General features: G+C 39.7%; 1 protein-coding gene across 4 annotated transcripts in view; it reads right to left on the bottom strand.

Annotated features, from left to right (window-relative positions):
• The window catches only part of CRYBG3 (crystallin beta-gamma domain containing 3), a 97,986-nt gene that overhangs the window by 25,266 nt on the left and 56,678 nt on the right, over positions 1–16,042 (bottom strand). For 3 of the 4 annotated variants that reach the window (XR_003924399.1, XM_030020890.1, XM_030020891.1), the window contains 7 exons: positions 13,040–13,179; positions 11,581–11,695; positions 10,432–10,467; positions 9,199–9,332; positions 7,255–7,381; positions 2,548–2,690; positions 278–404 (listed from right to left, as the gene is read on the bottom strand). Coding sequence is in view for 2 of the 4 variants with exons in the window: in XM_030020890.1 (XP_029876750.1) it covers positions 278–404; positions 2,548–2,690; positions 7,255–7,381; positions 9,199–9,332; positions 10,432–10,467; positions 11,581–11,695; positions 13,040–13,179 (822 nt within the window). In the remaining 2 variants the exon portion in view is untranslated. Of the gene's footprint in view, positions 1–277; positions 405–2,547; positions 2,691–5,657; positions 5,759–7,254; positions 7,382–9,198; positions 9,333–10,431; positions 10,468–11,580; positions 11,696–13,039; positions 13,180–16,042 lie in introns of those variants that run through there. The other variant, XR_005932909.1, reaches the window with a different exon arrangement.

The raw sequence follows: 16,042 nt of genomic DNA, 5'->3' as shown, positions 1-16,042 counted from the left end.
TATTCTTTCCACGAATGCAATTTGCCAAAGGGAAGTTCTTCTTATGAAGTTTCCCCGACAATTTTCTCAACAGATAGAAAGATCCAGAGTGTCCATTTCAGCCTCCATCCTGAACAGCCTCATTATATGTCATCCACAAGGGTCTTTAATTTGTTTCCAAGTAAACAGAAAAACTGATTAAACAGCATAGCCAACATGATAACATTATTGTACACTCTGATCTCCAAAGGCCTCATTTCTTTTAAAGTTTGCCCCTTAACAGGTTCTAGTAACTCACCAACTTAATAGGTCGAATTGACATGATGATTTTACTAGATCCTCCCCAGTCAAAGAAACATTTATATTTTCCTTTCTCCAATACATACTGTTCACCACAGAAATATTTCTGCTGATATGCGACCCACCTGGAGAACGACACAAAAATTAAATTGAAAACACCACATTTTTCTGTGTAGTTCGATGAACATACTAATGAGTTAAACAGAACAACTTTTGAGTTTTCTTGATAAGTCCATCTGACAGTGTAACATCAAACCCAATGAGAGGCGCAAAATTGTCACACACTTGATTTTCTGCTTTTACGTTGCAAGCACTACTTTGACAAACACACTATTTTGGGTATCTACCTTTCTATCAAATATACATTCACCATGAGATGATGCCTTGCTCAGAAGCCCAGAGGGAAGACATTTAATTGACAAGTTTTTGAATCGCTCTCAGCTCAACTTTTACTTATTCAGCATCCCCCCAGGCAGGGCTTTCTTCCAACTTTTCCAGTTTTATTTAAGAAAAATGGTGCAAGAAGAAAGAGAAGTAAATGAGGAAGTCTTGAAAGGATGAGATAAAGCAAAAGCTTGCAATGGTTGGCAGTTCAAGCTTCTCCCATCCTGCTTTGCCTGTTACAATTTAAGAAGAAATCCCCAATTACGTGACACTGAGGGTCCCCCTAGCCCTGCACAAATGCTTCTTGGCAATGGCAGAAGTAGTTGGAGACTAGTTAGAGGTGCTGCTAACTTGGCCACTTTTGGTGGTGCATTCCGCTCTTAGTCACCTGGCACCCAAGACTGTTATATTAGGGACATTAGAGGGCACCTCCTTTCCCAGTCCTTTTAGCACCTGTTTATGAATCTGTCATTAGTCTAATGCTTTTTTTAAACCTCCTGGTGCTATCTGCTACCACAGCCTACTTTAGCAGCAAATTCCAGAAATTCGCTGCCTCCGGTGTAAGAAACACTTTTTGCTCCCCACTCTAAATCTGTTTTAAAGCAATCTTCAGCTAGTTCTGTAAAGCATCTCCCAATTGTTGGCACACAGGATTCTGTGAATGCTGCTGCCTTAAGCTTGTCTACAACCTTCAGGATTTTGCAGATCTCATTTGTATCCTTCCTCAGCCAACTCTTCTCCAAATTGAGTCCCAGCCTTTCATCCTTGTATCTCAACCTCATGAGACACTCATGAGATATCAAGAGATATCCAGTCCCTATGTGAGCAGTTCAAATCCCCCTCTATTGCTACCTGTCCTAAGTTTGAAGCTTTTTCAGTCTCACTTAACAGTTGCTGATACCTATCACCATCACCATTATGGTAGGCATGACAATGTTAATACTGCACTTTTAAAATTACTGCTAAAGTCTAGAATTTCCACCCACATGATTCCATAGTACTCTTTTCCCATAACGTATTTTATGTTTTAGCACTTGATATAATTCTTCATGTACAGTACCACTCCTGTGCCTATAATAGCCTACTCTATCATTCCTGTAGAGTTGGTAGCTCCTCTGCTTATCCTTCCTGTGAATCTCTGTGGTATCTGCTATATCAGAGCTGTCACTTCACGCCAAGCATTCTAGTTCCCCCCTACTGTTTTTTAGGCTTCTAGCACTTGTAACTTTTGTCCTTGCTGCATCAGTTAATACTGCATATCTTCATCAACAGACATTGCAGGCGGTCTAATTTACCCTCCTTATTTATTGCAACTGTGCTGCTTACTTTCCTCCTGGACTTCACATACGCTCACCGAAAGTTAGCCAAGTCCACCCTGTAGGCTGTATCAGCTTGAACCAGGTACTCTTCCACACCTGTTAGTGTAACCCTCTGCTTTTAGTTTAAATAGTTCTCTAAAAAGTATTTTAATTTTCAGTGCCAGCAGCCTGACTTTATTACGAGTAAGGCACAGCTCATCCTTTCTATACAGGCTGCACCTGTTCCAAAAGGTATCCCAGTTCTTAATATACCTAAAATCTTTCTGTATTACTGCCAAAGCTCCTGTGTCATGAAACTGCAGTCTGTGTGACCTTTGGAGGGACATCACAAGCTTTCTCTAGTAACAAGAATGCCCAGATCCAAATCAAGGTGTAGGCATGAAATTTAGAGAAACTAAAAAGTTTTTTTAAATTCTGTTTACCAAGGAAAGTGCAAGAAACATTGTTCTCCCCCAAATGTTTAGCACCTGTTCCACGTGAAATACATTCTGTCAAAAGATGTACCCAAACCCAACCGTGCACAAAAATACTTAATACTTCCATCCATGTATTGCAGTAGACTTACACTCCACTTCTCACAAGAATCGACCTCGTCTCTGGGCCAAATCCAGCCTGCTCCAGATCAGGGATTTCTTCATTGATGATGTCTAATGCTTTCCCATCTTCATCATCAGACTGAAAAAGTGCCACTGATGACTCTATGAAATCCTAAGAGGCAGCACAGGAGTTAGAAGACAGCTGTCACAGCTCATTGACGCTTCACAACATAAAACATTTTGGAAAAAGAGTTGTAGCCTGAAAGACAGTGTTTTATAAAGCAGCGAAGGGACTTAGGTCCCTTGTGTGGATCTTTATGGGATATTTTGGCATTGAAACATCTAGCTGGAAGCCTGGCAATCTGATATGGCATTCAGTGGTTTCCACTGAAGAGAGGAAGAACCTACTGCCCCTGAGCTCCATCCTCTCCTCTACAAGGATGACTGAGAGTGCAAAGATGCCTGCATGGGAAAGAGAAGGGTTGGGGATTTAGCTTCCAACAGCTTCACAAATGACTACTCCAAGCATTACCATGACCGTGGTCTTTTACTTCAAGTTCTCCTTCCTCATCCCTTCCCAGCAGCAAGGCAATAATAATGGAGAAGAAAAGACTGGCCAAGATCACCTTTCCAGCACAAGGGGTTTGTAGTTCTTTTGGATACATACGTTGTATGACTAATCACTATAGCTATAAAATAAGTCCTGCATGACATTGTCATGTTCTCTTATCTTGCTTTATGCTTACAGCTAGCATAGTTGCTTGACCAGATTACTTGCACAGCTTCAGATTATTTGAATTTGGGTTTCAAATCTCCAACTTTTTAACTGCTTAGCAATTTTAAGCACACAGTTCAGTCACTGCTTGGGAAAATGGAAAACAACAATCCATTCACTTTATACCTTTAACATTTAACAAAAAGCATGAATTCAATTAAATTTCAGTGTTTTTGAAACATTCAGCAATGATACACGTTGAAAATAAGCAAGTCTTGCGAACAACAGAAAAGTCTATCAAGCAAATACAAGAGCCAAAACAGATTCACAAACATGAGGACACCATCACAGGAATTATTACACTAAATACTTCCTGTTGCAGCTCTTAAAAGCTACCAACCAGAGAGCAGTATGCTGAAGGCTACACTGAGAAAACAAAGACTTAAAACAATCAAAAAGCACTTAGAAATTACGGCCAGGCCAAGCATGCAGCCAGATTCATTTGGTCAGGTGAACCTGATCAAACAGGCTCTTTAGAGGACACCATGCCTTTGTACAGGATTCAATCACAATGAATAATGAAAACCAATTTTAGAATGAATACAATGTGGCTCAAGCTTTCTGCATTGTTTACAGGACACTAAAAAGTGACGGAACAAATTCTGTAGTAAAACTGGTTTTCCTACTATGTTGACCATCTCCTCCTTCTATTTGTTTAAGAAGCTGCAACTACTTCAGATATATGCAAGAAATTAAAGTGCCAGGTTTGGCAAAATCATCATGAACAACCGCAGCTTCAGACTGCTTTTTAGAAAAAAAAAACCCAAAACCCCTAGTGCAGTTTTAGTGCAAATGAAAAACAGCTACTCTTAACAGTCCTAAAGCAATGACTTTCTAGGAGTTCCGGAAAAGCCATTTAGATCAAATCTGCACATAACTTCTTTGACTAAATTTAAAATACTGTAATATATCAAGAATTGTAATTACATTTAAAACATTTCAAATTCAGCCATCAGTTTTCCCTCCCCAAATTTTCACTACAGCTCTTACAATAAGCAATAGGAGAAATACTTAAAAACGGACTTGAAAACATTAGTGGGAAAGCTCCAAAGGCAACATACTCTGTTCCACTGAAAAAGACTCAGAAACTTCGCTCTTTCCCTGATCATGACAGCCACGGGCAAACTCTAGTTTCACAGATTCTCTCATTTGAAACTGCAGAAAAGAAGCAAATGGAACTGTTCCCCAAACCAGCACACAGCACAAACTGCTGTCTTGCCCTCAGGAACGAGCCGTGTATTTGACTCCAGTGTGTCCAATATAGATGCTGATAACAGAGCTGGCAGTACACTGGAAAAAACAATGCTACAAGTCCTTTCTATCTCTGCTTTCAAAACACTCTGTGAATCTCCACATTAGAGCTTGTGACTGTTCATAGCAGAAATATTTATGACAGACAAAAACTGAAAGCTCTTGCAATATGCCTACATGCGTGTACATCTTCACCAGTGTGTGGGGAGGAGTGACTTGCAACAGTGAGAGGGATCTCTTTTATGTGCAATGTCTGTCTAACCTTTCTGATTTGTCACGAAATTAAAATTCGTGCCTCAGCTCAACTGCAGTCACTGGTATGTGTACAGAAACATGGGTTGGATTTTCCTAGCACTAATAAGCTCTGGTGGAACCTGTCATGTTGAGCGTCGTGGTGCAGGAACATCTGAATAGCTTTGCATAGTACTAAGCCACATTGACAGAGCCTGTACTGACACAGGATAATGAGGCACACCATACCCAGCCCAGCTCTCTGCAGAGCCATTTACGTGCTTCTGTACCACACTCCCTGCTTTGGGAGCATGGCACAAAGACATTTGATCCGACTCTACCTGGAGCTGACTCAGGTACACAGGGCTCATTAGCTTCAGCTTCATGCTGTGTGAGCCAGGCTAAATTGTTTTCAGGTCTGGGTTGGCCTTAAAGCCAACAGTCAAGGTCACTTGGTGTCACGCATGAGGGGGGGGGGGGGGGGAAAAATCTAGCTGGATTGGCCCCTACATGAGACCACACCAGTGAGGACGTATGCAGAGCAGGGTCAATACCCAGTCCCACTCCCTACTTAAGCTGACTATGAATAATGCAACTGGGCTACGTATTTCACAAAATCCTTCATCTTCTACAGAGACTCTTGAGTTCATGTGACTAAAACAGAATTTCTAGGGAAGAGCAACAAAGATCTGATATCCAGGAACACCCACACAGAGACCAAGACCCTCGCAACCTTGACCGCACTTCTGACAGAATTTCTGAGATTACTGAGAAGAGTTAGTATGTTCGCTGTGCCTTAAGAACACAGAACTAGTTTTGGATATTTGCCTAGGTCCCCTTGCAAACAAGAGTTTGGTACTAAAATGTTTTTAAAATCCTGACCTTAAGTATTGTATACAAAGTCACCAAGGGAGCATATGGCAAGCCTGAACACAGACCTATGCATTGCATGTCAGAGAGAGGCAGTCAATCTGTTGGTCAAGCTGAAAAACAAAATGCCAGTGCCATTAGTCATTTTATTGGCAACTAGCTCATTCCCTTATTTATGCTACAATTTGAGGAAAAGTATTACTTCACTTTTATTATCAATATGTAGATATTGATATATATTTACATGCCAATTTGAATGATATATGTTGATAGATGAATGCGAACAATACATGTTTTTAAAATGACTTGAGCATCCTGACTGTTCTAGGCCTGAGTCAAATTAAACACATGCATACACGTGGAAGGTCATCCCTGCTAGACCCATGCACAATTTTAAGCTTGTAATTATGTCCTTTGCCAAGAAGATTTAAAAAGATCAATTTAAGTTACTCAAGTATCCTATGTATAGCTTGAAAAGAAAGAAAAACTAGTCAGTAATCGAATAGGATTCTGCACATTCAGAATGAGGAGTTAGAAGAAAATTCCTGCCTGTTTTTCTCAGAAACCTGAAAATAAATTATTTAGAGAAAGCCGTTTTTCTTCAGTTCAGTTTATTCTCCTATCTTTATTTTAATTATGTGATAGATTCTGATTATAAATACACCTTCTCCTAGGTGCCTTTCATAAAAATCAAAACTGCAAATTGTGAATTTCAGCACGGCCTTTTTGGGTTCACATTAACTTTTTTTTTTTTTTAAATAGACAATGACTTTGCTCTAAATGCCTATCTTCAAACTTCACAAAATCCCTGGCTCAGGAATATCACATCTCTTCAGATGAGGAGATGAGTAATCTGAGTATACAAGACTGAGTAATCTCAGAGTGAACAATCTAATTTTCAAAAGCAGCCACTCTTTGCAGCTGTATTTAAAGATCACAGAGTTCCTATTATAATAAAAAAAAAATCCTCAAACAAACAAAAAAACAGCCAGACCAAATGAAATTATAAAGAAGTTCTAATCCCATGTTTCCCCATGACTGAAAAGTCTAACTTTCCTTCCAACACTGAACTCTGATATAGTTTTTATTATTATTTCATCTTTGCCCCCATTAAACACATTTTAGTAGCAGGGATTTTTTCACCATGATTATTTTTTGCTGCCAAAATTTTCTGGCACAAAAATCACAGAGACAGAGGGTGATGCTGTTTTAAGGCTTGCAACAGCTGCTGTGTTGAATAGCTATTTTTATTTTAATAAAGAACTGCACTGTACTTATGCATGTTAAACTTTTAAGAAAATTCTGTTCTAGAGATTCAAATAGGTTGAAATGCAGAAGTGAGATACTTGGAAAATCTGGCAGGTAGACAAGGAATTCTGCTCGAAACATCCTTTGTATGAACTTTACAAAGGCTATTTAGAACCTGCTTCTGCTTTACAATGTATACAGTACAGTCTAAATTTCAGCAAGTATGAAAAGAATGAGAATGAACTTGGATAAAAGATGGGAATGACTAAACCCAAGAGAGCTGTACCATATATGAAGAATAACATCCCTCTTTATGTATAGAACTGTGCATAATTTGTGCGAAATTCATGGAAGTACTTACAGCCTGAAGGAACCGGAAAGACAGGAGGACACTGTCAGTTCCACCCCACGAGTGTCTGTCTTCATAATCTCCCTCCTCCAGCAAGTACTGACGGCCTTTGTAGCGTTCCTTATTATAGCCAACCCATCTACAGCAACCATACAACAAAAGAAAGAGAAATAACTAAAAGCAAAACAACCTCACACATGATTTTCCATAACAAATAAAAGGGGAAGAGAACATCCTAAGAACACTAAAATGAGTATCACAGACTCAGCTAACAAACAAAGCAATGCTTGTTGGAAATCACAACAGGCACCCATTAAAGTCTTCTTTGTGGATCAAAGCCCCACCATGTGATTCTTTCTCCAACAACTCTTTATTTGTGTAACGCTTCTCCATGTACCTCCTCTCAGTCAGCCATATTCCCAATACCAATATTTGCTACTACAGAGGCTAGTACACATCTAGTGGCCAAAACACTGTAAGCCACTAACTGTCAATGACAAAAACCAAGCAGTAGATCTCTTCAGTGTAGTAATAAATGATGAGATTCTACCCTTGCTGGAGCTGGTGACAAAATTAATGGATTTTAGCAGAACAAAATTTCACCCGCTTATGTTGTTTCCTGCTCTAATCTAAAAACACATATATATGAATAGACAAGTGAATTGAATATATACAATGTGTTGCATATGGAATATGTTTTAACACTAAGGAAATAAAACTTTTTAAAGTATTTTGAACAAATAGATAAGGCTCGATTAAAAGAAGGCATTTCCACATCAACTTTGAAAGCTCTAATGGATCTTAATTTGAAAAAGTGCTTCCCTCTCCTTTCTTGTAAGCATTTCTTTCATTAAAGCTCCCTTGTAAGTACTAGAACTGCTGTACAAATTCTGTTGGCACTGAAATTTGGCAGGCAGGGATAGTTTTACTTTTAGTAGCATTTGGTTTACATTAATTCAGCTGTTTAAGTTACCGCAGTATTAAAAATAAAAGCTGCCACAACAGACAGAAGGATGATTTTTAATAATTTGAGGCTTCCCAGATACCAAATACATAATGTATTTATGAACAGATTATGTGAGTATGCACAATTAAGTTTACTTTGAATTTAGTGCTTGTAAGATTCTGACAACAACCTGAAAGGATGTATGTTATTGAATCTTTATATTGAAGTATTAGAATTGAGATCCCCCTAAGGAAAAAAAAGTTTCTGAAAACTATTTTATTCCTATGCTCTTTGGCAGAAGCAACAATCCTGCATGCTTTCAAGCAGTCCTATCCTGTTGGGTCTCGGGAGAGGCTGAAAGAACAATGCGTGGGGTTGGTATCTCTCTAGAATAGCTGGAGCTGAGCCTACCTCCTGAGTAGTCCACCTAAGGACTGTGTTACACAGCCCTTTTTGTGCATGTGTGTGTATGACAGAGAGAGGGGTGGGGCAACACAGAATCAATCCAAGGCCTCAACAATGGAAAATAAGGGTAGATTCTTAATTCCATATAACATGCAACAGGTGGCAAAGGAAAACCATTAAAACAATAAAACAGTTTATAGATTTCAGAGGCATTAAAATGTCAAATTGAAGACTGACCACACCTACCCAAGGTCATTTCAGTAAATTAAGTAGAGACTACCAGAAGTATAAAGCAATATAAATTAAAGCTCTGTGTGAATGCTGTCATTAAGCACAAAGTGGCCTAGTTTATTGGCATCCAAATGGTAAACACCGACTTCACACCTCTCACACACTTAATCTTCCTATATTCTCTTAGATAGATAACCCATGTGGAGAGCTGGTTTTATCCAAGGCTGATAATTGACAAAAGAAATATATATTCCGTTCTTTTAAAAATATTTTACCAGTGAGAGATTCTAATCATCCCTCGGGTAGCACTTCTTAGCATTTAGTTATGATTTCCTATTTTAAAGTAAATAAATATAAACGGGAAATATACTTACACTCCACCAATTACACGTATTGATCCAATTTCCTGAAACTCCTCTTCACTACCAAACAGACCTGGAACAGAACTGATGTTTTCTGAAAACTCTTTGGACCATCCTCCAAAGTGGGTTTTCTCATATATTATTATCTAGAAAACATGATGTTGAACAATGCCTTGAATATGCCCTGAATAGTAATTTGAAGTTTGGGGGCGTGTACTGCTACAGTATATGGAAGACACCTTTTTCCCCCTCCAACAAGCCATCACTATGAAGAAAATGCAGGGTTGTGATCTCAGCCCTTCTGATTCCTGAGTGCCCTAGAAGCTGAAGAGACCCTATCTGGATTTAGATAGGCTTGTCAGGCTATTTGCAGACATTTCCACAGAAGGATAATTGTTCACACAATTCTATATACATAAATGCACTCTGTGGCTATATGATTGTGACTTATCCTGTAATCCTGTGCCTGGGCAGTGTATATTAGCCTGCACTGAATCCTAGCTGGTCACAGCTAGACATACTGAGCTTAATCATTCAAAAGAAGACAAGAGGTCTTTCTCTGTACTTTGCTGAAGTTATTTCAGTGGCTGCAGTTAACACGCCCTTGAGGTTTGTCATCTGTCAAATCACACAGATCAGCTATTAATAGTATTAATATTTATTGCAATATTTATTAGAAAAATGCCCAAGTCTTGCATGTATTTGTATAGTTAAAAGTTACCGAGAGCATTAGAATTTTTGTGGAGAACTAGATAAAGGAGGGAAAAGGAGCAATAACTCTGGATTAGCTTTCTGCTCCTCAAATCACAGAAGGGTCACGGTCTGACTCACAACTCTAGTACTGGGATTGGGTATAGGAAGGAAGGGCCTTTATTCCTGCCCTCTTCCTCCCCCCGCCCTCATTTTTTTAAACTTGGTACGTTAAATGGGAAAATCTATCCTGATCCCTTTCCATTACAGTGACTGACGTGTCAGTCAGAAAAACTAATTTTATTTTGTAAAACCTTTACAAATGTTCTATAGCAAATTACATTCTCCTAATATATAAAAACCGAATTACTACTACTTTTACATCTCATGAAACACTAGTAAGAAAGTGGACCTCACAACATTAGTGAATTTTTCTTCAGCAGCAAACACTGAATAGTTAATCAAACATCACATACCCAACAAAAAGAAAACAGCTTAAATAAATTTTTATTTCCAATGTGCTCATATTTTATTCTCAATGTCCTGAGTGCTTACCTTGACATTCATTGGCATTTGTACCTTTAGTCCACCCTAAAAAAAGACGGGGAAAAGAAAAGGTATTCATATAAAACTTAAAGTTACGCTTTGACACATATTTTATAGTACTATCAGAGCATGAAGTTTTTGTAATTATATTCACCATTTTCAGTTGGCCAAATCGAACACTAATTTAAATACTCTGATAATTCATAAAAGCCAGGGACACTATAAACCTGACCTACGAACAAATCAGTGCATTGACAAGCCTGTAGGGGTGCAAGCAATTTAAAAATATTCCTTCATTGTCTATTAGCAATCTAAAGCAAACATTTACTATGTGTTTTTAAACTAATTTATATTGACCAATTTTTAAAATTAACTTTTAAAGCTTTGTTGTATGTATTTCAAGTTTCTTAAGCACAAATGGTGGAACATTAAGGAACTATCAACACCAGAAGAAAGAGGAAATATAGGCAGACATATTCATGTCTATGGTCAAAGAATAAATACAACAAATGCATTTTGTCTGGAAATGTTAGTGAATGATGTTCTGTGAGGGAGTAAGACACCTACCTCCCACAAGTGAATAAAAAGACAGCTGTTGGGTCTTATTCCTTTGTGGCTTTTAAACTCCTTTTCTGTAGGCTTGCTGTGTGTACAGTAGAAGCACTTGCCACACCCTTCCACACTTCTTTCATATTTAGATCTACATGCTGTCTATCCAAACAAAAATTAGCTGCACCTCCCAAGTGGTGCAGTAGTAGATTCTAGCTGTACCATTAAAAAGAAAAAATCAACAACTTCTGAAGAGCTTTTTTAGTTAATGAACTGGTGTTGGCTGCAATACAACTAAAAGCCTTTCAGTTCTGTCTTATTTGATCTGTACTTAACAGCAGCAGTTTCCCAGGAAGATGTCCTAGTGAATCAGGTGCTCCCTCTGACTATGTGGTCTTACTTGGGCAGACACAGAAGCCCAGCAAGCCATGGCGACTGCCATGCCACTACAACACTGCAAATGCACCATGGTGTGAGATGAGTGTTACGTGTATAAGGATTAACCCTGAAAGGACGTTGGAACATAAGTTATATTTACATCAAAACCTTTGGGGGAGCAACAATAGGAAAAGGAAGGCACAACTTATTAGATAATTGTGAAGTCCTCACCATTTTTAAGGGACGCAGAGATTTTACATCTGCTGAAGGAATTTCAGATGGTGAATCGCATTCTTCCAAAACCTTCATCTCTCCCTTGTAATTAAAATCTGAATAAGCAAGCCATCTATAACAATAAGGATAAAGGACTTAATCTCATTAGATAGATTACAAATACAAAGATCCTATTAAAATTAATTTCCTTTTTGTACTCATAAGAGCTACATAATGTGTTTTAGATACTGCCAGCACATCAAAACGAAGCTATATTTAAATACACTGGCAAAGTCAATGCTAAGAAGATTAGATACTTTTTCTCAGTCCAAGCTAAACATAAATGAAAGAGAAGAAAATTACTAATTTGTTCCCTTACTTTAAGATGCCAGTTTGTTACACTATGAGTATACAAAACCAATGTCAGTATGGAGGATGAGACACTTGCATCAAATTTTACCTTGGATTGTCACCTTAGGAATTAAAAGGCTTCTAACATCAATCCCACTTTGTTTTTTCAGTGGAAGTTATTACAATAAAATGATTTACAGCACTCCTCTGGAAAGCAGGCTATTTTAATTTTGACATGAAGATTAAAAATGCTTAGACTCCTTCAGACTGTTTTAAGTCAAAAAGAAAGCTGAATGTAGAAGTTGGACACAGGGTTAGTAGACCAAATAAGGAATGGGGGAAGAGGCATTGAGCCATATGGAGAATGATTTTCTTAAAACTACACACACAGAACATAAGCAGTTATAAGTTATACTAAGTTCTATCAAAACTAAGACAAGACTGTTTTTAATTCCTTCACCACCTCAAGCTTCACAGACATATCACAAGACTGTGGGAAGGAAGGCTTGGCTCACATGGAAAGGCAAACTCAAGACTCTTAGAATAGCTAATGTCATTCTGCAATGATTTATGAGAAGAGGTGCAGAACTCCTAAACTTCAGGAACTGTGAAGTGTTGGCCATTTACCCAGGAAACAGGCTATTCTGCTCAATACAGGAAATGCTGGGCTACCAAGGGGACTGTATCATATTGCATCACCTCTCTCCAGAAAGTCAGGATATGGCTGTAGCTTGAGAAATGCTGGGATGATGTAATATTCATTTTCTGGTATTTAGCCATAGTGTTATAGTTATAACAGGATAGGTGACTAGGGAGATAGTATTCTCCAATGAACTAAAAGCTAATTATAGCTGAGCTACTGTTTCTATTTATAAAGCTACTCAAAGATGGAATTAACAAAGACTTCTGTCAGCAGCTAGAAGAAAAATGCCTTCAAAAATTTGGTTCCACTACCAGAAGCCCACAAAGCACAATGCTGGAGTGTAGAGCTGGGAATGTCTAGTGTATGTTAACTGATTTGTAGCAAAACCCCCCAAATATTGTTCCTATCACTCCCTGAATTTCATCCCATGATGTTACTCCTCTACCGGCTGGCAAATTGCTATTACAAAGATTCAGTACTCACACTCCTGATTTGACTCTTATAGAAGGGTTTTTCTCAACATCCAGTTCTTCTAAATTGGCAACTGCACTCTGTATGTGGATAGGAAGTCCCTCTGTACCACCAGCTGCCAGGCAGAACTCTACCTCTGGAACGCCACAATCCTGTGGAAACAAATCAAAGGGTAAGGCTTACACACGCTTGCAGAGTCTGCCCCATTGCAGCGGGGGAAGGACCAGCAATGTTTCCTTCTTTTTTCCCCTGTCTTCTCACCCTTCTAACCTAACCCCAGGCTTCATATGATGGAAGGGTTTTAGTTTTTTTTAAATGAAGACTGGATTTTTTAGAAAAGCTAAGGGAAGTAAATTTCCAGCTCCCACCAACTTTCAAAGAAAACTATGCATTTATGCGTGTTGGGCTACTTTCAAAAAGCTCAGTTTAAATACTCTCCAAGTAAAGGATCTGACAATATTTACTGATAGATAAACTATGCATATAATACTGCTGACTTTTTTTTCTAAAGACAGTGCTTCCATAACACACGTATAGATACATATGATGCTTGCATAACTAAAACTTTCTAGAATATCTACTACATTCCTGCCTCCCTCCCTCAGTGGTAATTAGGCTCTGTAATATATCCGACTATAGTTTCAAGCTGTATGAGTTCAATTTTCTGTCATGCTAAATAACCTACTGCATTTTAGACAAAGAAAGAAAAAGAACAGTACTAGAAAAAGTTTGTTTTGTTAAGTAGACACTTGAGCAATTTTCCTGTTACTACCGAGCAACAACCTCTGTTACCTTACTGGAGGTTTTCTACAGATAGATTCCATGCTGGAGAAAAACTTGTTGAACACATGATCTTCTCTAGAATTTGCAGGGATTTTATTGAACCACACTTGTTTCATAATATTTATATAAAATGCATCGCCAATACTTTCTTTCCCAGCATTCAAACACATCATGAATCAATGAGGATCTTCTATAAGGCCTTGCTTCAGCAGTGCGTTATAGAACAGTCCTGTTACAGTGAAACACGGCTCACGTGCTTACAGGGTTTGCTCAGCTGTAGCCGGAAACCTTAAGTTCTCGGTAGTAACTTCACAGCACCCTTACCCTTATCCTCCTGACCCAGGGCCCCATTTGCATTAGGCCAAAGGGCTTGGACAGCATAAAGAGACCCCAAAAGTCCTAAACATGGAGGAAGATGCCCCTTGCATGTGCACTAGAGAAGAGGGATGAGAAGCTGTCCCTGAGGGTGCCCTCAGAGAAGCACGTGGTTACTGGATCTGTTGAGGACCCAGGCAGGGTCACATCATGACAGAGTTCCCACACGGCCTGTGGCTTTTGCCACACACAAAAGGCAAAACACAAGAGCTTGCAGAGAAACCCAGCAACAGGGCACAAAAGCTCTTAAAGTTACAGCACCTCATCTCATGACAACACCTGTATGCTCTCCTTTTTCACATAGGTTTTTAAGTGGAGCTTTCAAATGATGGAGTAACATCTCGCCTAGAAATATACCTCTTCTTGGTTAGCAAAGTTTGTTCAGTAGTTATTTAACTGTCAGCAATAAATGTGGCAATTATAATAGATGGACTTCAAAATATTATTTCACCTTCCTCATGAGACCTGAAGTAACACAGTATAATGTTTTGGCAACTGTCCCTCATGCACAATTGTGTTTCCTCTGTATTGTACCTTGCAAACAATGCACACTTGTGATGGTTTAACCACAGCCAGCCACTAAGCACCACGCAGCCGCTCTATCACTCCCCGTCTCAGCTAGACAGGGGAGAAAAAAATATAACAAAAGGCTCATGGGTCGAGATAAGGACAGGGAGAGATCACTCAACCAATTACTGTCATGGGCAAAACAGACTCGACTTGGGGAAAATTAACTTAATTTATTGCCAAACCAGAGTAGGGTAACGAGAAATAAACCCAAATCTTAAAACACTTTATCCCCACCCCTCCCTTATTCCTGGGCTTAACTTTACTCCCAATTTTCTCTACCTCCTCTGCGCCAGTGGTGCAGGGGGATGAGGAATGGGGGTTGCAGTCAGTTCATCACATTTTGTCTCTGCTGCTTCATCCTCTTCAGGGGCAGGGCTCCTCACACTCTTCCCCTGCTCCAGTGTGGGGTCCCTCCCATGCAAGACAGTTCTCCATAAATTTCCCCAACTTGGGTCCTTCCTACGGGCTGCAGTTCTTCACGAACTGCTCCAGCGTGTGTCCCCCGCAGGGTCACAAGTCCTGCCAGAAAACCTGCTCCAGCATGGGCTCCTCTCTCCATGGGACCACAGGTCCTGCTGCCAGGAGCCTGCTCCAGCACGGGCTTCCCACAGGGTCACAGCCTCCTTTGGGAACCCACCTGCTCCAGTGTGGGGTCCTGCATGGGCTGCAGGTGGATATCTGCTCCACCGTGGACCTCCCTGGGCTGCAGGAGCACAGCCTACCTCACCGTGGTCTTCCCCACGGGCTGCAGGGGAATCTCTGCTCCGGCGCCTGGAGCATCTCCTCCCCCTCCTTCTTCACTGACCTGGGGGTCTGCAGGGTTGGTTCTCTCACATGGTCTCACTCCTCTCTCTGTCTGCAGTTTCTGTGCCCCAGCAACTTTTTTTCCCCTTCTGAAATGTTCTCCCAGAGGCATTATCACCACTGTCGCTGATGGGCTCGGCCTTGGCTGGTGGTGGGTCCATCTTGGAGCTGGCTGGCATTGGCTCTATCGGACATGGGGAAAGCTTCTAGCAGCTTCTCACAGAAGCCACCCCTGTAATCCTCCTGCTACCAAAACCTTGCCACACAAACCCAATACAACACTATTTGTTTTTAGAACAAAAACTGCAATACCAGAATTTTTGTTTTCAGATGAGCAAACCCAGAAAAACTAAGAAAAAAGACTTTCCAGTACAATGCTACTTTATGGCAAGGTGCTAAGAACACCATTCCTCAATTCTAAGTGTATTGCTAGACAAGTTTAAAAAAAAATAAAATCAAATTTCCTCATAGTTTCCACACATA

The sequence above is a fragment of the Aquila chrysaetos genome, chromosome 7 (genome assembly GCF_900496995.4).
Source record: "Aquila chrysaetos chrysaetos chromosome 7, bAquChr1.4, whole genome shotgun sequence".
Taxonomy (NCBI): Eukaryota; Metazoa; Chordata; class Aves; order Accipitriformes; family Accipitridae; genus Aquila; species Aquila chrysaetos.
Note: the sequence above shows the minus strand (reverse complement) of the source record. Positions and strands in the feature narration are given on the sequence as shown.